This window comes from Haliotis rubra, unplaced genomic scaffold (assembly GCF_003918875.1).
Source record: "Haliotis rubra isolate DU_JTF1 unplaced genomic scaffold, ASM391887v1 Scf41, whole genome shotgun sequence".
Taxonomy (NCBI): domain Eukaryota; kingdom Metazoa; phylum Mollusca; class Gastropoda; order Lepetellida; family Haliotidae; genus Haliotis; species Haliotis rubra.
The window spans coordinates 2,556,830-2,574,723 of record NW_025767091.1 but is presented as its reverse complement, the minus strand read 5'-3'; the positions used below and the strand labels follow the sequence as shown (position 1 = coordinate 2,574,723).

Here is a 17,894-nt window from a genome sequence, read left to right as displayed (position 1 = left end):
AAGGATACTTATCGATCACGTTTCCAATCTTAGTATCAGATGAGCAAAGGTAATATACACATTACCATGAGGTAAGATAAATATTTAAATATCTAAAACATTTAGATTTTAAAAAGATTGAACTGTGAGTGTGATTTTATTGTGAATAGTACACAGGGTGTTTACTGTGTTCCTCCACTGCCCATAAATATTTTAAAGCTGATGTGCAGTTCAATAGTGAAGTCAGTCTTTAGTCAAGTGCCGGAACTTTGTCCGGAGATTGACATTGAAGCAGTGTTCAGTGTAGTTGACAAAATGGCTCTGTCACGTGCTACACAAGAAATATAACCGATGCAATCACTTGAGCCAGGTCATGCTTTGTTTCACTGTTTAAAAAAAGCAACTACTCGCAGCAAAACACCTTTTGGTATTTGCCAAAACACCCCTTAAGAATTGACAGTGCTTCGTTTGGTATTAACTACTGGTAGGTTGACTCATTCTTCAGACTGACGACATCTTGTGATATATTCATGACTAAATATTTGTGTCCGGTCATCTTTCTTTTCAGTTTCACTCCACCACAGAGCAGGAAGCCATGTGTTGGCCGCAACATCGAGGATAGTGATGCCGACCTTTATGCTGAGTATCATGGCGACAGCTCGTTCTCAGATTTCAACGACTCCTCTGAGAGTCCATTCACACGTAAACTCTGTGAACGGCCGCGTAAATCTTCCAGTTCCATCTGTGATGTAAACCCTGACCTCTCCAGCACTATCAACACCCAGTTTTCGTCCATAGAAACAAGTCCAGGAGCTCCATCGACAGGTCCATTCAACTTCCAGGGGATGTTTGAGGGCTTGTATGAAGAACATCGCCAGCTTGTGGCCGAAGGAGGAACTAAAGAGATGAAGGGGAGACGACTGCACAGCGCACAGGAGACACAACATCTGCAGCTTCCTGACGACTCTGCCCGGAACAGGAGCTGGAGTGCTGGTAAGTTTACAATGTCTGGGTAATTTGGTCGTGTGGTATGCTGTGGTCAGCAGAAGTAGAAATTGTCCTGATGGTGGATATTTTTGAGTGAGATCAGTGTGAGGTCACTTGGAACAATATTTGGTTTGTATGATATCATGTCAAGGTGATGGTGGAGGATATCCCACAGTCATTAGACATTCACCTCTTATGTGAAAACCAAAGCCACAAATATGGTACTGATACAGATTAAAACACAATCATGGGGAATCTGGCATTCAAAACCATTATGATAGGTTTCTGGTAACACTAAAAACGTACCTTTGAAATGAGTGAAATGAGGCGATTGAGACGACGAGTGGACAAGGATACCCATAACAAGACAGCTCAATATATAGACTGGGTATGTTTGACATATTTTATAGCACTATGACCAGCAATTAACAGCAAATGCTGTCAGCATGTCTGTCGTGAAAAATTTTGTTTGATATGAATGTGAAAGGTTGAAGTGTTGTTAAGTGGTATTCTGTATGTCTTGTGCAGTGGGCCTTATGATAGGTTGATGGGAGGCCCACTCTTAACACTGAACTATTCCTTCACTCCCTTGAAGGAGTGAATGAGTGAGTTTAGTTTTATGCTGCACTCAGCAATATTCTAGCTATATGTAAATAATCGAGTCTGGACCAGACAATCCAGTGATCAACAAACGACATGAGCATTGATCTAAGCAATTGCGATACAATGACATGTGTCAACCAAGTCAGCGAGTCTGACCACCCGATCCCGTTAGTCACCTCTTACAACAAGTATGGGTTACTAAAGATCAATTCTAACCTGGATATACACACCTCTTCCATGGTCTAGTGGATAGAGAGCACTAGGCCAGCAGTTTGGTCCCCAGCCGTGTCATACATGAAGACTTTGGAAGTGGTGCTTTTGTTGCCCTGCCTGGTGTTCGCTTGCATACATGAGGGTAAACTTCAGAGTCTGTATACTCTCTGGAGTTCATGTTACTAGTGTCACGATATCCTGGTGGGGAAGCGCTATGAAACTGACACTAGTCAACACTATCCCATCAGCCGCATACGCATGCATGCACGCCCCAAAAAACACATGCATGCATGCATGCACCTAAGTGCAATAATGTTAATGCACTGTTGAACCCTGTTTTCCCTCACCTCCCCTCACTTCCTGTAGGCGACCACCCCAGCGCCACAGATCAGCAGGACGACTACCCCCTCCTGTATGACGCCTCCACAGCTGTCTGGTGCCTTGCCTGTCAAGATGGATACATCGTGGCTGGCTGCGGCAATGGGAAAATTGAGGTATGCCAAGCATGATTTAAATCAGATTTAAATGTTATATGTCCTGAAAGAGATTGATATGTGATATGCTGGTAACCATGGTAATTCCTGCTTCAGATCTGGGAGGCTGAGAGTGTGGTGCTGAAGGGCCAGTATGATGGTGGGAAGAGTGCAGTCATGGCACTCTGTATCTCGGGAAAAAGGTTAACATTGATCTTCTATTTCGCAAATGATATTCCGAGTAACTCCCTGGGAATCCAGCCAAGATTAGCACCCCAGTAACTAGCAACTATGTTGTTGACTATTTTATCACGATATTTGTGCTGAAAGTAGAAAGTTTAAAGCAGGCAAACCAGCTTTTGTGAAAAAGGGAACAGGTTGTATGGATTAATTGAACTTCTGACTCTATTCACAGAATCGTTGCGGCACGTATTGACGGCACCCTCGACTTCCTAGAAATTGAAACTTTTCTGAACCCTGTGACGTCTGCAGCTCTTCCTGCATCTCCAACCAAACAGACAAGAGGTGATGTCCTGTTTCTTCTTTCTTGTTAGTTAATAGTGACTAGATCTAAAGTACTTTTAGCAGGGGTGGAGACCTGTTTGTCGTTACTGCACTGTGTATAGTGACCTGATGAATGGTACCATCAGTTTTGGTAGGGACTTTATTGATTGCCATGGGGTATCCATGCAATATACGCCTATCAGTAGCTTCTATTTCCAACTTCATCCTTCCACAGTAAGTTACCAAGACAACCTCACCTTTAAGCTGGGCGTACTGTATTGTAATTAATGATGTAGTATTGTAGCCAAGTGGTTACAGTGTTCACTCGTCACGCCAATATCCTAGGTTCGATTTCCCACTTGGGTACAATGGGTACTGGGTACTGGTGACGCCCCTGCTGGGACATACCTGGAATATTGCTAAAAGCTGCATAAAACCATACTTGCTCACTCACTGATTAATCCTGTAAAACAAAACACATCAATTGCTGGTTGTTGCTGTTCCAGGTCATACGAGGGCCCTCAGCAGTGGCAGTGGTTTTACAGGCGAGATAAAGTTGTGGGACAACATCCTCCACTGTACCTGCATACAGAGCTACCGAGCTCACCAGCAGCCCATCAATGTCCTCAAGTCGGAGGGATGTCGTGTAGTCACGGCCAGCCAGGACCACACACTCAAGGTTGGAATCAGGCACACAAGCAGCCTATGTATGGCCTCTGTATTTAATTCCCTATGATACCAAGTCTATTTTGTAGATGATTGCTTAAAGATTAGAACCCTGCACAGGGCTCAAGATAATTTTTCAACATCAGAGTACAGTACTCGTTATATTTTCAACAGAGGAGTACTGGAAAACCATTTAGAGTACTAGTTGGACTTACAGGAGTATCAGTAATCTTGTGTTTTCGTTTCTTATATGCACCACAACATTGCTACTCTTATCTAAACAGGTCAGTAAAACAATAAAGCAATACTTTAAAAAAAATACATCTGTAAATGATTCTAAGACCGTACACCATTGCTGTGTGGTGCAGTATCTGCTACGTTTTCTAAAATTATTTTCTACCGTATCGTGCATATTTTATATCCGTACATACACCGATACGGCCCTTATCTGGAGCCCTGCCTGCATATTCACTCACTCACTCTGGTTGCAGGTGTTCCGCCAAGAGGACTGTTTGTGTCTCTACACCCTCCACGGCCACGTCGGCAGCGTCACCGCTCTCTGTCTAGACTCGGTAAAACATTGCAGTACTTGAAATAAGGGAATGAATGAGTCCCCAGTTTAGTACAACATTAACCTATCACCTTGTGTGAACTTTGTGTTAGTTTGTACCCAGTTAAAGGAAGGAGGGATTGATCACTCCGTGTACCTGTAATATCAACCACTTTCGTTTGTTTGTTTGTTGTTGATTGCCACACCCAGCAATATTGCAGCTTTATGATGGCGGTCTGTAAACAATTTAGTCCAGACCAGACAATCCTGTGACTGACATCATGAGCATCCATTTGCACAGTTTGGATATGAAGGCATGTACCAACCATGTCAGAGAGCCAGATCACCAAATCCTATTCTTACAAGAAGCATTGGTTGCTGAAAACCACTAACCCAGATCTTCACTGGTGATTTAAACCACTGGCTTGCCACGGCAAGACTCGGTTCTTTAGAGGATGCTGTGGGATAAAGTTATACTATTGCTAACAACAGCATAATTCTTTTTCATCAGAAGTCCTCCTTGGGGTACATATAAGCACTAAAATGTCCATTTTAAAAACTTACGACAGTTGTAACTATATTATCCTTATCCTGACTCATGCTTATTGCTTGTCTCCTTTTCCTTCCGAATGCTAGTGGAACACTTGAATCCCCTTTTGAAGCTTTCTTAAAAAAAGCGGACGTAAAATCACTTACCAGGTGTCATCTCCCTTCATAGGTTTTAGCGGGAAACGGCGCCACCTGTCTCCCATGCTCCTCACTCTCTCCGTATTTTACAGATGATGTCGATGATGGAACGTCGCTTTGCTCAGGAGAAGGCTGCTATGAAGATCGCTACAACGTCTACTAGCCTGCGTGAAGGCTCTACAGTCTCCCCACCACTTCTGGATGAAGAGGGAAGCCTGCGCGAAGGCTCACGGACACGACAATCTTCCCCATCTGAAGTAGACGCCCCAGAGATTGCTGCTAAGAAGTCTCCACGCAGGAAGGAATTGAGGCGTTCACCCGAACCCTACAGACGGCGCAGATATGAGTCGTCATCTCTATCGGACTCTGACGCCCATCAAGAGCCTGCGCGAGGGCACTGCTACAGAGGGGAAGCTACGTCCAGGAATCCACCTTCGCGAAGGCCTAGAGAAATAGCTCAAACCTCCAGGAAGGATTCAAGATCGCATCGGGATCTCGCCTGCACTAAGCTCTTCATACAGATCATCCCATAGAGAGAGGGGAGATTACGTCAATCGGCCTTCGTGAAGGCTTAGAAAGATATCTCAAGACTCCAGGAGGAATACACGGTCACACTTCACTGTCTGAAGTTAGAAGTCTGGAGAACTCTACTAATGTCAGCTCAGCATGGCAGACCCCTCCGATGACAGTCGACCTGCGCAAAGGAATATTAGCTATATAAGCTCTCTCGGATGAAGGCCTGCACGAACGGTTACGTTTGCGAAGATCTTTACCGTCAGAAGTATCAGCAGTTAAAAGCCTGGAGGATTCAACGAACGCCAGCTTAGTGTTAGCAGTCCACGATGGAGCCTCCACGCAGTTTCAGCGTCTCAGCAGGAAGAGTTCTAACACAGAAGTAGATCCAGTTGTTCTCCAGGATTCTACAGACTGCGCAGATACAGATCTTCCAACTTGGACCTTCATCAACCTGCGCGCAGGCACTCACGGGGAGGATTATAATCAGAGTCAGCATGTCCCGCCTTTAAACGATAGCAGATTTCCCCTTCATCATACGGAGCCCTTCATGATACATCAGGGTTTGAGATTACAAGATCATCAGTGAATCCCGTAATAGATATTCAAGATAAGAAGATAACACAACTGGACACTACAACTAGATGTTGGCTATGTTGGATCAACGCGTGGCTGGAGGAAGAGACACACACCTGAAGTAACGATGTCAGATAACATCCGATGAAACACTGAAGATGAAATTTCATCACATGGGCTTACAAGATATCAAAGGGACAGTTAACAGCATTGTCGCAGTTCCTCAGCGAGACATCGGTTAAGGTCAACTTTACAGAACATCTGAATAAGATGACGACTGCAGTAAAGATTATAAAGTTGAAGAATACAGTCACAACAGACAGGGAACAGTCTGCTTACGTCAGTACTACGCTGCGAAGTTTTTGCGTGCTTCCACTCAGCCATCAAGACACGTGTTCACTTGTGGAACTCCGACACAAGCTGAGTGTTGACGAAGAAATCAACGACTGCACAAGATTCTACAAGGATCATTTTCCTGCAACACCGGTGACATCACAGTCACATGCCAGGAAGTCGTCTACAGTTGTAAACAACTCTTTCAACGTGGGAAAGGCTCCGTTTACAGTCTAATTAGCAGGGTACAGCGTGGTTCGACTGTCTTCACGGGTCATAAAGGACTTCCCCTGTCAGCAGATTTAATATTGGTTATCTGGGGACTTGCAGCGACAAGCGTGAGACGGTTTCTGCTCGCGGCAGCCGGTCGGCTATGAATAGACTTCACATCGATGGCAGTCCCAGTACATCATAGATTTTTGCTGATCTAGAGACGACGTATTATGCATCATCGCTGCACATTGTTCGGATTCTGGTGACAACATCTTCATTACATATTACCAGAAGAATGATGAGACAAGCTTCAAGCCACGATTGCAGAATCGATCATCTCTCCACTTCCATGACGGACATGGCAAGGACTCCTAGATCCACGTACCTACAATGTAGGACATGATTGCAGTAGATGGCTAGTAATCTCCTAATCGGAGTTGGAACCAAAACAGGATCTTCACTTTCTGGGAATATGGCTCATCACACCACAGAGGATCGTTGGGTCAAGATACAACATATGATATCTCAAGCAATGCTCTCTCCGTTGACACTAAGTGCTTGGCAAAGCATGCTTGGTCTACTCACCTCAGCTCAAGACATGACTCGCAGAGGGAGACTACAGCTACGCCCACTACAAATATTTGTGAACGCCCATCTCGACAGTCTGGATCCGCTGATACTACCGGACAGCCTGAAACCATAACTCCAATGGTGGACTCGGAAGTCGAATGTTTGTGGAGGAACATTTTTGTCAGAGCCAGTTTGCAACACTCATCTCTACATAGATGCATCGCTACAAGGATGGGGTGCCCACTTCGACAACGAAGTGGCAGCAGGGAAGTGGTCGAGTCAGGATCAGAGTCTGCACATCAACTTGTTGGAGATGAAAGCAGTGCTCAACTCTTTACAACACTGGTCCAGCGTACTAAAGAACGCAAGACTCACGGTCCACACAGACAACTCCACAGTAGCGTTCTACATCAACAAGGATCAACAAGATCAACAAGTCTGCTACAACTCAGCTTTCTCCTGTTAAACATCGTCGACAACCTGAACATCTACATGAAGGCAGGCCACATTCCAGGAGCAAAGAATGTCATAGCAGACGCCCCATCTCGTCCACTACAACCATCACCGACAGAGTGGATGTTATACCCAGAAGCGTTCCGGTTCGTCATACAGACAATAGGATCTCCACTGGTAGACCTGTTTGCAACAAAGGTTAAAAGCAACTACCAATATTCGTCTCTCCGATTCCGGATCCTCAGACATGGGCAACAGACGCTTTAAGCATCTCATGTGAAGGACTAAACGCTTATGCGTTTCCACCTCCAGCATTACTACCACAAGTAATACAGAAAATCAAGCAGACGACAATGCCACCGATTGCCACCAAAGACGTCATTTACCAGTTTGGGCCACTTGTTGTAGCACAACAACTAACGGTTCCACAAAGGCGTTGAGAAAATCTCACCCTTTTTATCACGTGAGTTGTGAAAACCAACGCTCTGGAGAGCAAATGGTTAAAGTCCATGCACATGTCTAGGACAGACTAGCAAGAGTGATAGACCCTGTACTTGTACTTGTACAGGACATACTCGTACATGAAGAAGGGTCGCATCTCCATTTGATGCGCGCATCAAGAGATGGAGTTGCAATAGATAACTAATGGAATATTAGTATATCTAAAATCCACACGAAAATGTCAGAAGAAATCTGACAAGTTGTGGTCCCCCCAGACTCATCAGATAGAAGTTGAAAGAATCTTCAACAGTGCCATCATAAGTTCCCAAGGGGGGTTAAAACAGGATGTAAATCTACAACCAGTGAATCCAGAATGTGGCTTGACCCACCACCGTTTTCGACGGATTCTGAAAGCATAATTAGCATGAGTCAGGATAAGGAAAAATATGTAATTTTCTGACTAAAATTGATATTTTATACTTATCCTGACTCATGAGGTTATCCCTCCCAACCTCCCCTCTTATGGCACTCTGGATTTCCCTGTAAATCTGGGTGTCAGGCTTACATACGGAGAGAGTGACAAATATGGCCGATCATGTGACCATTTGGACGCCAAAGGGAGGAAAGGGACGCTACTCGTGGGTGAGTGATTTTACATCCGCTTTTCTTAGAAGGGAACTTCAAGTGATTTCAAGTGTTCCACTTTCATTCGCAAGAGGAAAGAGACAAGCATAATTAGCATGAGTCAGAATAAGTATAAAATATCAATTTTAGTCAGAAAATTACATTTTGCAGGATACCATAAGTTGTACTGTTGCTGAAAAACTGAAAAAAAAAATTCTTTCCCTCACACGTCTGTCCTGCAACCACAGGGCCCACCTAACGCTGCGGTCAGCGGTTCCGTTGATGGGGACATCCGAGTATGGGAGCTCCTCACAGGGATGTGCATACACAAGTTCAGGGGTCATGATGGGACAGTGACAGCAGTTGACTGCACCGTCAGCCACATCGTCAGTCTGGGCCTGGATGACAGACTGTCAGTGTGGGACCGGACAAGGGGCCACCAGCTTCACTGCCTAGACATGGTGAGACACTTGTTATGTCATGTGTAATTTCAGGAACTGCACAGCTGTCTGGTTAAACAAATGTTTTGCATTATCTTGAAGGGTGACACCCTGCCCAATCCCATCATTATGCAATTAAATTTTCACATACCTTTAGTTTGGGCCGTTCACTTATCTTTGTCATAATTCCAGTGTGCTTGTGTGTGAAATCATCATCATCGCCATCCTTGTTTCAGAGTAACCCTACAATGGTAAATACAATACAATTTGAGAATCTGATTAACAAACAGGACACAATGTGTTTTCATAGTCACTGCTGCTAAACAAGTCAGTGTGTAGAATGTGTTGGTAGAGCCCATTGTATATTGAGTACATGGAGTCAGTACATGTGATGGGAATTTGGTGGCCATAAACATGATAAAGGACAGAGGCCACCATATTCACTGCCTGGGAAAAGGGGCCATCCCCTGGAATTTGGGATACATACCTGGAATTAATACCATCTGAGTTTAGTATATCTACTTTAATGAAAAGTTTACTTTAATGAAAAGTTTACCATAAGCACCTCACTGTTGAACTGTTGTACACTACCAAGACAGACGTTGTTGTACATGTGTGTGTTGTTTGTCCAGGAGCGGGCGTACAGCAGCTGCCTGACGTCTCTCACTGCCAACCTGCTGGTCACGGGGGGACAGGTCAGTTAGATCCTCTACTGTCACCATACTTGCATATACAGTAGAACCCTGTCTGTCATCATATACAATGATCAGTTGAAACAATTAGATCTTCATTTGAGCAATGGGGCGGTGGGGTATCCTTGTGGGTAAAGTGTTCGTTCATCACGCCGAAGACTCGGGTTCGATTTCCCACATGGGTACAATGTGCGAAACCCATTTCTGGTGTCCCCCACCATGATATTGCTGGAATATTGCTAAAAGCAGCGTAAAACTAAACTCGCTCACTCACTGACTCATTTGAGCAGGCGTCTGACCAGGTGCCATTAGGTGAGAGGTCCTAATGAGCAGGTTGGGACTGAAGAATCTGTCTTCTCTGTTCCAGGGCTGTCTGTATCTGTGGGACATAGCTAAAGGGGAACTGATGAGGAGGATTGAACTGGAGGACTCCGAACAGGCCTCACTAGTCAGCCATCTTGAGGTGGTCGGCAACATGGGGGTCGTCTGTGACTGTGGCGTCGACCTCAAAGTCATCCAATTCCCAACAATCCTAGAAAAATTTGAGTAGTAAAACATTCACTGTCCAACTGATTCAGCCACATCGTGTGTGCAGTGTCGGATGTGGAGGAAGTTATGAAACTTTGACGTGATTGAAGTAGGTTTACTAGGGATCACACAATCAATATGGTCACTTCAGATGTCAGGAAAGCATAATGTTGATATAGGTCATGTACATGTATCAGGAAGTTAACCCTGTTAACAATATTGAATGTGCCAGCGTTTTGAACTTCCTTCAACTGGTAAATATATAATTGACTGGGAAACAGTACAAACAATCAAACCATATGTGGGGAATTACACTTTACTGCTGAACCATTTACATAACTGGTATTATGGAAAGCAGTATTTCTGAAAAACAAACTGTAGGGATTGTGGTGGCTGCATTTTTTTAAATCACATTTAAGTTACCCATTTGAGAGAGTTCTGCCAGGGGAGATAACTCAACTGTTAAGTTTACAGTTATTCCAAATTTTACCAAATATTTATACTACAGATTATTTGTGTACAGCAATGTCTCTGTCCCAACTCAGCTATTGGTTAGGATATTCCATGTCCCATTATTCTTATGCGTGTATTGAACATTATGTTTATCAACATCCAAACCATCTAGTTACTATGGTAAATACTTACCAACTCAGTTCCATATTTCCTATAAAAGAGATTACTCAGCGGCAGCTACAACCTGATAATTACCACAGGGTAGGGTTACGCCCCAGATGTGGCAGTTACATGACATTTACTACACAACATTGTGATACTGACAGAAGTCACCAAGATATGATCACAAACTGATCCTCTGTCGGTTCTGTCACAGTAAATCACAAGCATGCTGTTTTACACATGTTGCTCCCCTCTCTGACCACGCGTGGACCAGTCATATATTTCATGGGTTTTAACTTGCTTGCAAAACCATTATGAAACAATGACCGGTCCCCTGTAATGTTCCTGGCTGAGGTGACATGTCAGTACAGGGAATATATCTGCTATATTCCCCAGCTGTCAGTCACTTGGCCTACAGGGTGATGTGTTGCTTTCCCATTCTAAGGTCTAGGTTCAGTGCCAACACTGGTATTATGTGACCCTATGTCTGTGGTACTGGTGAAAACAGCACAAATCTCCCTCTCTCTCTGCAGCATCAGATGAGAGAAGTACTTTCAAGGAAATGTTGTATAAAATATTTAGAGCATGTTTTACTCAAATTTGCCTTTTTCCACCCTATTTTCAGTTTCAAATACTGCCCATCAATGTATGATTACAATCAGTTTGGAAACTGTTGAGATACTGTTTCAAGATTCTACAAATATCAGATCAATTTTAATGATTTGATCAAAATATTAGCACATTATTGCATAATGAGTGTCAGATTATTAGTGAACAAGTATTAATATTGTCATTGTAACTCAAGTGTAAGCCCAGATCTACCCCCTTAAGTAGTAAAACACCCTCTACAAAACAAATATTTCCACATGTTTTTAAATTTTAACATGAATTTTTACATTTAATGTTTATGAACAAAATTGGCTACAAGCAGCACCATTGTTTCAGAAGTCATTCCCCGGGAATCATCGATTCTATTTTTATGTTTCAAGAATAATGCAGATAAAACACTGCAAATTTAATTTAATTAAGGTCATGTAGGTTCCATGACTAGTTTTCTGGTTGAAGTTGTTGTGTAGACCATGGGACTATATTTTGTACCCAATCATCAGATCCCATGTGTTTCTCCTGGGTTTAACTAACACAGTGACCGTACATGTCAGATATAAGATGTCTACATCACTCCCTCTACACAGGGTATTTGTCAGAGTCAAGGTTTATAATTTGTCATTGCTCAAGCTCATTGCACTGGCTTATGTTTGAGAGAGGCTAGCGTGATGAGATTGAAAACAGTCTTCCAGATCTGAAGTCTCTCCTGTGACCTGTTGATTGTGACTAGTTAAGCATCGTCAGCACTTCACGGGTTTGTATACTCTACTTCCACCATCACCTCCTGTACACACACCTGCTTGGCAGCATAGTCCCTCTTTGTCACCATCTAATCCAGCCACGGCTGGTTCTGTCTAGTTAGAGGGACACCACTGCTGACATTCAGACAGATTACACAACACAGCTGAGCTGTCATCTGCTCAATAGATTGTCAAAGTTTGCAGCCGTAGGTTAGTCATTAAATTCATTCACAGAGTTGGGATCGATGGACTTCTGTGAGTTATACACTGTCTAGTTAGATTATTTAACAGCAAAAATGTTCGCTATTCGATCCCCAAGTCTTCCCAGGCCACAATGTGTGAAGGTTATTTCTAGTGTCCCCGCCATGATATTGCTCACTCGCTTTAGAGTTTCACCTTTGGAACTCACTTAAGAGCTGAGGATTAGCTGTTCTTATGTTCAATTGTATTTTAATGATTTCAAAAGGTCTAGTCTTTGACACCTCAAGCAGCAACATGGTCTGTGCTTTGTGTCGATTTTGCATCTTGGTTGTCATGCCAACTTACTCACCCAAGTCTTCCGGGGCGGTGGGGTAGCCCAGTGGCTAAAGCATTCACTTGTCACGCCAAAGACCTGGGTTCAATTCCCCACATGGGTACAATGTGTGAAGCCCATTTCTGGTGTCCCTGCCGTGATATTGCTGGAATATTGCTAAAAGCGGCTTAAAACCTAACTCACTCACCCGAGTCTTCCCAGATGTTGGAGGAAGTGTACGTGTGTTCCAAACCTGTGAAGTGTTGCTGATGCAAGTTATCCCACTGTTGATCCCCTCCTACTGGAGCAGCATGCTGATGTTGTTACGCCGTCTATTGTTATCTTGTTTGAGGGCTGTCATTGGTGGAGTGGCTGATACCATGACATGTTTCACTCATGCTGCTCAAGAAGCTATTGTCAGATGAAATAATCAGGGTTCTTCCACTTCTTGTGAGTGGCATAATTTAGGGATGACGTACCATATTTATCTGAAAATACCAAAGTGATGTTTGAGTGAAATATCACCTTTTCGAGGAGATCCTTTAGTTAGCCCCAAAATATATTTATGACATCCTCTTGACCTCACATTCTCTCTCACTGCTTTGTCACACTGGAAAGGAAACAGCCTCCTTCGATGTTTTCAGTCATGAAAATCTGAAATCTGAATCACAAAGTGAAAGAAAATGATAGAACTTAAAGATTTCAAAGTTGGAATTGGGTTTTTTTTTAGTTTTTAGTCTTAGATTTTGAACAAGTAGTATATGTTTAACAAACTGTGGTATTGTTTGGATATGTTCCATCGGTCATGTCATCCCTATGTTTGCGTCAGTACGTTGTTAGAGGATACAATCTGCCAATGACAGCCCCGTCTGATGTTACTCACCCACCAATTTTTGTTACTGTTGTTTTCATCTTTGTAGATCTCAAGCAACATTGTTAGTGAGTATTGCATTGAATGTATTTTGAAGAACCTCGATGTGAAAACCTGGGCAGTCTCTAACACATCTGATCTTTGTGCCTGCTACCACTACACAAAAATCTGAGGACGTCCCATCACAGGTCAGATCAGAATGACCTGTCATCCGTCCTATCAGAGTTGCTTACATGATCACAGAGGTGATCGTTCAAATGTGTTTTCTATTCATAAAACCGTGAAAGGTTTACAGGACTTTTGGAAAGAAGTCGTCTTTTTCTTGATTCAGTTGATAAACATTTCGTAACAAGTAACATTCCATTGGGAAGTAATACCATACAATCTCAGCCATATTATTACATTTAAGAATCTTCTTTGGTTCAGTCTTCAAATTTCAAATCAAGAACTTTATCAAAATATTTATCATGCATAGTTTGTAAGTAATCATTTCAAAACTAGTGATACTCAAGAAAGCTGCCTTTTGATTGGCTAATATCAACTACCGGGTTGTCATTTGGTTGGTTGGTCTGGCTATGCGAAATGCAGTTCCAGCATGACCTGTAATGGGCTGTCATCAGTGTAGCAGCTGTAAGCACAAAGACTTGATTTTACGGAGACTGAAACCTGGGATGTGTTCAAGTAGATTCCATGACGATCGAATCATTGGTGTGAAAGGACAAGCATGTGTCACACATATCATGATAAACAATTCAAGATATTCTCCATGGATACCTTATAATATTTTTTCCAGTATACATCCATTTTGAAATATCATCTTGCATTTCCAGATGTTTGGTGTACTTGTGTTTTGAATGCCCAGAGATTTAATTTGGAACCAGTGTAGCCAGCTACAGGCTTCACTATTGATACTAAGGCATTCAACACGAACACCAACAAATCCAACAATGTGTTTATCAATATTATACAATACAAAAGTCATGTACCATGGCGTGTGATATTTAACTGAACTATTGAATCATTTCAGCCCTGACACAAACTCATGATTTTTCTACGTTTTTACTGCTCTCAGTATCTTCAGAACTTGATGTATAACATGACTCGCCAATCCATACTCGTGGGGGTCTGGGAGTCTCATTAGGAACAGAATATGATTTTGGTAACTGCCTCAAGACATAGAATTTTTTTCTTTGAAAGGAGCCAAAAGTGTTCTTTGTCATACATCCTTCACCAGGATGTTCAGCAAAAGAATGTATGTATACATGTGTGGGTGCATCTCATGTGTCTGTGTGTAAAATATTGCTTTCATAGTATTTTGTGTCCTAGCCCAGCTGAATACGCTTTAGACCTTATCATGCTTTATTGTTAATCCAAGGCAACCAAGAATGTTAGATTAAGAATACTGGCAGCTGAAAAATGCAGATCTCTTTAAGCCTTTTTTAGACTTTGCCTGGACTAAAGATCCTCAAGCACAAAATCAGGACATCCCAACACTTAAGACAATACCACAACTGAACATAGATACCCCACTCAGACACGTTATGCCAATACCAAGTCAACCAGTCTGTGTTTATCATGTTGATAACTAGCACTAGGGACAGGAGCACAACCATCTTTAAAAGTAAACGTATGATGTGGCTATGTATTGCCTAGAACTCAAAGTTTAATTTTAGGGATTGTAATGTGGTTTCATGGGTGTACTGGTTTATTACGTATTCAAACACAAGATATTCCGTATAAAGCTATTAATTCTGTTTTTGTTTTTCAAAGAAGTATCTCCCATCAGTCATGAATAAGGGAAAAGAGAAATATTGAAGTCAGACAGTGTGTAAAATGTATAAGTTAACATGCATTATTTGATGTTTGTGACTTTAATTTGAAAAAACATGAGGTTGATGCTGAGAAAGTAATGATCATGAAAGCATATATTCTTTGTTGCTGTAGAGATCTTTTCTTACATTATTTCTGGTGTCCCCCGCCATGATGTTGCTGGAATATTGCTAAAAGCGGCGTAAAACCATACTCACTCACTCTTACAATATTTACTGGAGTATCCAACCATCAGATTTGATCAGATGTGTTTACATATCAATAATCTGCTTATCATTATCATAGAAAGCACTTGGTAACCTGCACTTTTTCCTTGTCCTAGTCTTGCATTATGATTGTTATTTATTCATTTGATAGATTGTAGATAATCTCCAGATCGGTATTGAAATCCATCATTGAAATTGAGGAGAATGTAATAATTTATGTTATTTATTATTTCTCTTTAAGAGGCAAGGTTTATGCGACAGATGTCATATGATGAAATTTGTCTTAATTACTTAGAAAAATGGTATTTCATTTCTATTTAACCATTTTAGTTAGTTTAGGTGACATTTTAACAATTAATAATTCAAAGGATAACCTCGTGAATAGATTAATTTGTTAGGGTGTACATAGATATTGCCCCCATATGCATGGCAGCCTAGTCACTGAACACTCACACAGGAGACGAAAGGACTGAACGCAGATGGTATGTGTTTATATTTTATTGCATGGCAGTATTGTGGTGTACAATAACACTTAGATCCAAAGGTCGGTGCTCTTACACACACCTTTTCAAAGCTTACTAATCATGGCAACGTGAAAAAATATACAAATAAATAGTTTTGTTAATATTTTTTTCAATCAGAGATCATAAACCAAGAAAGACAGCAGGGCCTCCCAATGTAACAGTTACATTTATGGGCGAAACAGTGATAGTTGATAATGTACTACTGAGGCAAGTCGCTCTTTCTAGTGTCTATGAGTTATTGACAAATCTTTGGCTAACAAATGCTGAAACAGTACCCAAATGTTCATCTACCAACTCAAACTTCAATTATGATTTTCAGATTTTATATTTCTATATGGCCTAGTATGCCAACTTTAATTGGGGAATGTACAAGGGCACTGAAGATCATATAAAATATGTCTGTTATTAACATGTCTGATGAAAATAAGTATATCCCTATTGCATTATTTTTTCATCCAAACTCCTAAACGTCTGTTAAACTTACTGTCACAGGCAGAGTGGTTTTATTAGGTTGTATATTACTCAACAGAAGTTAAGAACACTCACTTATTTCCTAGATTAACTGTAGTCATATGAAAAACAACCGTATTCTTTAACTTGTTTTGAGTAGTATATGAGAATGGCCGCTGTAACGTCAATAGCTAGTGTAATTGAAAGGCTAGTGACAAAATATATTTTATGCTTCAATGAGTCATATTATCGGAATTGTGTTCAAAATGTATCGATTTTGCCAAAAGCATGTTTGGTATCTCTGGTATTTGATGACAATACTATGTAGGAAGAACCCTTCCTACATTTGGGCTTTGGACCACTGATTACAGCTGCAGACTGGGCCTAGGATACGGTCCGCACATGTGGGGGATTTTCTCATCCGCTGTACATACATGGTTGCAATATCACGTGTAGATGTTGGAAGTGTGAGACGGATTACGAGTCATATGAACATGTATATTTTGTATGGATGTTTGTATATCACGAATGTTTGATCAAAGTCATGTCTATATTTCTCTGTACAATAAACCTTTTGAAAACAAATTTCATGTGGTTTGTGTGTTTTTCGTCAACAGGTATGGATTTGGGCAGAAAATCAAATAGAACCTAAAGTGGTGTATTTTGTTATTTACAGAATTTCGTCATTTTTATTTTTCTCAGTTTCCATGGAAACGAATCAGACTTGGTCTCAAAAGGGAGGGATGGGTTTCATTTCTGGAGCACAATTCGAAAACCTATCAATATTCTTCAGCTAAAACTGGTAGTTATATCAAACAGAACCTAAAGTGGTGCCTTTTATTATTTACAGATTTTTGTCATTTTATTTTTCTTAGTTTCCATGGAAACGATTCAGACTTAGTCTCAAAAGGAAAGGATGGGTTTCAATATCTTTCAGCAGTTATATGAGGCAGATACCAGAGTGGTACCTTTTGATGTATGCAGAGTTTTGTCATTTTTACTTTTCTCGGTTTCCATGGAAACGATTCAGACTTAGTCTTTGAAAAAAACTAAGTTGGACTTGAAATAACTGTCAGATGATTTGTTCTTTCAAATATGTGGGGGCCAGGGGGATTTGTCATCTTCTGATGACTCGTTTTATTTTTTGGATACATAAATAGGTAACATTATTTCTGGGACTAAATGTTAGTCGAGGAACCATTGGTGACATAACTGATGGGTGGTGCAATGTCTGACAAGACCTTGTAATTTGATTGGAAGTTGCATTTACTCATATTGTCTATCACTGTTATATTTAGTCAAAATCCTCTACAGTTTTTAATACATTTTATTACCTACGAGGGCGAACATATCGGGGTTCATATTTTTCATACGATGCCCTAGGGCAAAATATCACCTTGTCATGGTGATGCGACGTCATGAACAATGCTGTGACTGCACGTTTCTTCTGTGACGTTGCGTTCTACATGCGGTGACGACGGGTAGACAGCCTA

The 17,894-nt window shown here is 41.6% G+C and overlaps 1 protein-coding gene across 2 annotated transcripts in view; it reads left to right on the top strand.

Moving 5' to 3' along the window:
- The window catches only part of LOC124287986 (sterol regulatory element-binding protein cleavage-activating protein-like), a 65,760-nt gene extending 48,774 nt beyond the window's left edge, over positions 1–16,986 (top strand). For both annotated transcript variants that reach the window (XM_046724491.1, XM_046724492.1), the window contains 9 exons: positions 548–972; positions 2,149–2,276; positions 2,373–2,458; positions 2,671–2,780; positions 3,266–3,438; positions 3,917–3,997; positions 8,634–8,846; positions 9,458–9,520; positions 9,885–16,986. In XM_046724491.1, the coding sequence (XP_046580447.1) occupies positions 548–972; positions 2,149–2,276; positions 2,373–2,458; positions 2,671–2,780; positions 3,266–3,438; positions 3,917–3,997; positions 8,634–8,846; positions 9,458–9,520; positions 9,885–10,067 (1,462 nt within the window). In that variant the 3' untranslated portion in view covers positions 10,068–16,986. The remainder of the gene's footprint in view (positions 1–547; positions 973–2,148; positions 2,277–2,372; positions 2,459–2,670; positions 2,781–3,265; positions 3,439–3,916; positions 3,998–8,633; positions 8,847–9,457; positions 9,521–9,884) is intronic.
- The last annotated feature ends 908 nt before the right edge of the window (positions 16,987–17,894 follow it).